Here is a 5,325-nt window from a genome sequence, read left to right as displayed (position 1 = left end):
GAGGCCCAACTAAACATTTATATGAATCGCCCAATGAATAACCCGGCCCAACTAGGACGGGTCATCCACTGGTTACATCCCCAACATTGGGGGTCCGAGATAAAGTTGGTGTGTCTGAACTTTCCTAAAGATGTCCCAGCTTTCATGTTGAATTGTGCGGTTTTGAACATCCGTCCATGTTTGCGAACATTTGATGATCTACGACGGATGGATAAAACTGTTTCGACTATCCGCTCGAGGGGAGGTTTGGTGAATTGCCCTCATGGAAAGTGAAGCGGATCCTTTAACATGAAGGAGAGAAGTCACCTAGGCTACAGTGTAAACTAGTGTTAAACAGAGAAGCAATAGCCAACGAGTACTGTAGCGAGCAATGTATTTATCTACTGCGGTAGAGTTACTGTTTATATAAATAAATTTAAAATTGCTTTTATTGCACCGTAATTTTGTTTGTATGCGATTTTTATAAATGTATAAAGTAGATTTGTAATTTGCAAATTAATTCATGTCATTTCAGGCTTAATCATATATGGATGTGAAGGAGGAAAGTAAGGAAATTGTAGCTTAGGTGACTTCTCTCATTCGTGTTAGAGGATCCACTTCCGACGGAAAGTAGGTCGAGAACATCTGCAACGGAGTTGGCCGTCGAGTGGGCCCCACCGGCGGAAGGGCCCGGTGGCAGATTAGGCCGGCGTGAGCTGGCCCAGAACTGATGCATCGGAGCGTGTCGTTTTATCTCTCTCTGAAGAATAGAAAAAGTCTGCATTTCGCCCCCTTTCGCTGATCGCTGGGGCCTCACAATCAATCGGCTACTCCCCTCTCACGCGGCAGCGACCCCGGAGGCGACGTCGGCGGCAACGGCCGGCTTCTCGCCGGTAAGATCCCCCTCCCCCCCCCCCCCCCCCCCTCTCTTAATTTCTAGGGTTCTGCTCTGTTCGCCGTGACTGGTTCTTAGGTCAGTTCGTGATTTCTCATGATACCCGCGGGGGAGAGGGGGGGGGGGGGGCGTCGGGCCGAGAGAGAGAGAGTTGGAATTGAGAGGGACAGATGTATCAGGAGAGGGAGAAATCGAGATGGAATTGGAGATTCAGAGCTGAGAAATTGATAGTGGATTGATTTTATTTCTGAATGGTATCATCTGTACGAAGTAGGGGCAAAGGTGCTGTATTTGGGAACTTGATGGACCAACTTGCAGAAAAAAAAGCACTCACCTTAAGCCAGCTTGCATGTTCTCTTCTGATTGGGCAAGAAAATGATTCCAGCTTCTGTAAGGATCCAAGGGAAACATACAAATCAACTTTCCATAATCAGCTGCAGTACCAAATTTGTACTCCACTTATTAATCACCACGAATCAAGTTTGTAGTTAACAAAATTACAAGCCTACTGTTATCTGCTGAAACTTTTCTCTTGCCCAATCACAGTTCATTGTTTGGGCTGTTTACTCCCAGGCACAATCGCCTTATATTTATAAACGGAATTTTTGACAACGCCACTAGTTGACTCTGATGCACATGCATTTGCTAGCTCTTTAGCTTATATACACCCTTCTCAATGCATATGTTTCTGCGTTTGCACCGTCTTCTGCTCTGCTGCCGACGAGGGCACCGTCCTTCTCCTATACTCCTGCTTCTGCATCTTATCCCCTGATGCTTGCAAATGGACATACTTTGTGTGAATCTTTTCCCTTTCCAGTTTTCATGTCATTCAAGGGAACCATGTCGCAGCAAACTGACATATGAAAGGGGATCTGAGGAAACCCATTTGTGGACAATTATACAACTTGCATAGTAATAAAGACAAACCAGTTTGCTTCTGGGGGCTATTTTGATGGAACCAAATTAGAATTGAAATATTACCTTGTAGAATATTTATATATTGAATCATATGTGTAACTAAATTTCTCCCTGGCACGGGTTAACCGACTGGTTACTAAGTTGCAGGGATTATATCCCCTAGTGGAACTAATCCCTGCAGGGAGGGGATCAACCCAATCCCTGCAGGGATTAGTTCCCACTGGAAATAATCCCCAGCAACCGAACATAGCCTCATTCTGGTTCTGATGCCGATTAGGGATCTTGGTAGAACCTTTGGGGATGGAAGGTGTGGGTTCGCGGTGTATGTGATAGATGATGGGAATAGAAAGTACAAACATTCTTGTGAATTTTTGGTGAAAGATAGTACTTCCTGTGGTCGTTGGAAAGATAGGTATATAGATGTGTCAGAGGAGAAATTTTCTTTAGCTTTGTTATGGTGTTGCCTGTAAACTTCATAACACAACCACGAGGCCATATGATTCGGCATGCTGTAGTAAGCCAACAGTCAGCTACAATCCATGGTTCATTGCACATTGCGCCTAACTGGTCGGACCTGTGCTGCATAAATGTAACCTGCAAGAGGTACACTATGTTTGGTGTTATTTTCGGCAGAAATCTGCAAAGATGAGTTTTGGATACACATACTAAACTTCAGCAATCTTGCTGTCCCTTTAGGGCCCCATGGTTGGGAGTTTGTTTAGTAGGAGCAATGTATTCCTGCACGCTGGTCAATCTTGGTTTAGGATCAACCGGCCGACTCTCCATATTTAGTTATGATATTGCATGATAACCGAGTTGTGATATTGCCTTGCGCTTATTTATATGCATATGTCCTGCTAAAGATTTGTATCCTGCCATACTTTTTGGTTTTTACTTGTTATTTATGCTAATACTATTTTGAATTAACCAGCAATGGCATCATCTTCGGACCCATGGATGAAAGAGTACACTGAAGCATCTAAGCTTGTTGATGATATAAGTTCCATGATTGCCGATAGAAGTTCTCTTCCACAATCAGGCCCCGAAATTATGCGCCACACATCAGCCATTCGGAGAAAAATAACTATTCTTGGCACTAGACTGGACAGCTTGGTGACATTGTTGTCCAGGATTCCGCCAAAGTCACTGTATGTTTTGACTACTCCTATCTTTATATAACATATACTCAAGATCACTAGAGTTCTTACATTACTGCCATATTTGTTGACTGTAAATCTTGACAGTTTGCTTAGGAAGTTACAAAGGAACATATGACAGTAGAATCTCAGAGAATTTGTATGGACTGTTACGTAATCCATCATTTGCATGTTTGATGTATCCTTAGAATCAAAGTTCATCTATGATTTACCTTATGTCTTACGTCAGTAATATGTACATGGGTTCGCTGCTTATAAGAATAGTCTAGTGAATTCTACTCTTCTAGGCACGGTCAAAGAATCATTATATTATTGTGTGCAGTATAGGGAAGAGGCTGCCATGCTGGTTGATACAAGTTCCGTGTGAAATATGTTTCTAGTAGAACCTTGTAGTCGTGAGCTGCCGGAGAACTAGGCCTTGGCTACCGACGGTCAAGTGCCTTGATGAAAGCTTTGGTCGATTGGAGCACAACGATAAAATAGGGGATGGGGGTAATGAGGAGTAAATTAGGGGCAAGGGGCTTCTTATTTATTGCTTTCTGAAAAGATAACAAGGCCTAAGTAGCTGGCTGCTAACAATTAACCAACTCATCTAGCAGATAAGATGAGGTTCTAGACAAAGAAGTAAATGGAGATAGACTTAATTGAATGGAGTAGTAAACTTAGACCCCCACACATAACAATAGTAGTCTATATGAAACAAGTTTACTACTGCTCCTTGTATAATAAATTGAGTACTCCTATAAACTTGTGTCCAGCAATGAGGTCTGATAGTTTTTACTTGCAGATCCATGTAGTCATTTTAATTATTTTTGTGCAGCACTGACAAAGAGATGCATAAGCGCCAAGATGCGCTTTCCAACTTGAAATCCAAAGCAAAACAGATGGGGACAAGTTTCAACGTGTCAAACTTTGCCAACAGGTTTGTACTGAACCTATAAATGCTCACCTTTTTCTCAGAGCTTAAATTTTTTACTTGAATACATTATTTGGTTAAAGTTTGTTCAGATTATTAGCATTTTGTAAGCAATAATTATATATAAAATATGCATTAATGCTGTTTAGGGAGGATTTGCTTGGTCAGAGTAAGAAAGCAGCTGATGATATGAGCAGAGTTGCTGGGTTAGACAACCAAGGGATTGTTGGCCTTCAGAGGCAAGTTATGAGAGGTATTATTATTGGTCATGTAATAGTTTGTTTTAACACTGGAACTTGTCAACTATATAAATTGAATTTGAGTGCACAATTAGCTATTTGTGCCAAAGCACACCTAATAGACTCCACAACTCTTGTTTCATCCCATTATTACTTGTGTTTTATATTGGTTGGCACATATATTTATATTCTTAAATCACCAGCATTTGTGCAGGTGATAACCATTGCATGGTAGCTAATTCATTTGTTTTAACAACTTGCAGAACAAGATGAGGGTCTCGAAAGGCTGGAGGAGACAGTCCTGAGCACAAAACATATTGCATTAGCAGTGAATGAAGAACTTACTCTGCATACACGATTGATTGTTAGTGCTAGTGTCCCTAAAAGAGCCCTATTCATCTTTGTATCTTGCAATATCTGATAATTGCTTTTCTCCATGTCGCAGGATGACTTGGAAGATCATGTCGACGTTACAAACTCCCGTCTTCAGGTAGAATCCTACTAGTATTTGATATCTTTTGTCTAAAAATAAATAAATACTAGTATTTGATATCAATTAGTTCTGCTCACGTGGATGTGCATTGACGGGATTCTCTTGATTCAGCGTGTGCAAAAGCGGCTTGCAATTCTGAACAAGCGCGCCAAAGGTGGCTGCTCATGCATGTGCCTAATGCTCTCTGTTGCCGCCATAGTGCTGCTCGCGGTTATTGTTTGGCTTCTCATCAAGTACCTGTAAAGAAGCGTCCTCGCAACCGTTGTTCAATGCAACGCTTGTTTGACGCCCTGTTGAAGTGTGCAGTCTCTTTAAAGATATATACGATGGTTTGCGTAGCGGTCCTTTTTACAGTTTTGGAACGGTTGTATCAACATGTACAAGGTATGAGGCTCTGGCATCTGCCCAGAAATATCTGTGTGTGGACATTTGTGGCCTTTGTAAGTCTGGAGGGAGAAATATGTACATTTTGTGTGAGGGTTTATGTGCTTTACGTACCGTTTTCCGTTGTACTTGTGTGCGATTTTGTAATCTGTTTGTGCTTGGGTGCCACTAGTGCAGGGCAGCTTGCATTGCAAAATCAGATCCCTTTCTTTGGGCAAATTTCACAATATATATGCCTCGTCTGGTATCAAGGGAGTCACAAAATTTGCTGCTGCTGGAGAGTAGACCATGGTGCGTGCACTAGCAGAGTTTTTTACCACTAAAAAATACTACTCCCTTCGTAC

The 5,325-nt window shown here is 41.9% G+C and overlaps 1 protein-coding gene across 1 annotated transcript; it reads left to right on the top strand.

The window, feature by feature from the left end:
• The first annotated feature begins 748 nt into the window (after positions 1-748).
• LOC123396140 (syntaxin-51-like) lies at positions 749-5,090 on the top strand. Its single transcript, XM_045091193.1, has 7 exons — positions 749-872; positions 2,724-2,940; positions 3,770-3,871; positions 4,015-4,118; positions 4,368-4,468; positions 4,550-4,594; positions 4,709-5,090. Exons 2-7 carry the CDS (start codon positions 2,726-2,728, stop codon positions 4,838-4,840), a joined length of 699 nt encoding a protein of 232 aa, XP_044947128.1. The 5' UTR covers positions 749-872; positions 2,724-2,725; the 3' UTR covers positions 4,841-5,090.
• The last annotated feature ends 235 nt before the right edge of the window (positions 5,091-5,325 follow it).

The sequence above is a fragment of the Hordeum vulgare genome, chromosome 5H (assembly GCF_904849725.1).
Source record: "Hordeum vulgare subsp. vulgare chromosome 5H, MorexV3_pseudomolecules_assembly, whole genome shotgun sequence".
Taxonomy (NCBI): domain Eukaryota; kingdom Viridiplantae; phylum Streptophyta; class Magnoliopsida; order Poales; family Poaceae; genus Hordeum; species Hordeum vulgare.
The sequence above is the reverse complement of the archived record's forward strand: the minus strand, read 5'-3'. Positions and strand labels throughout refer to the sequence as shown.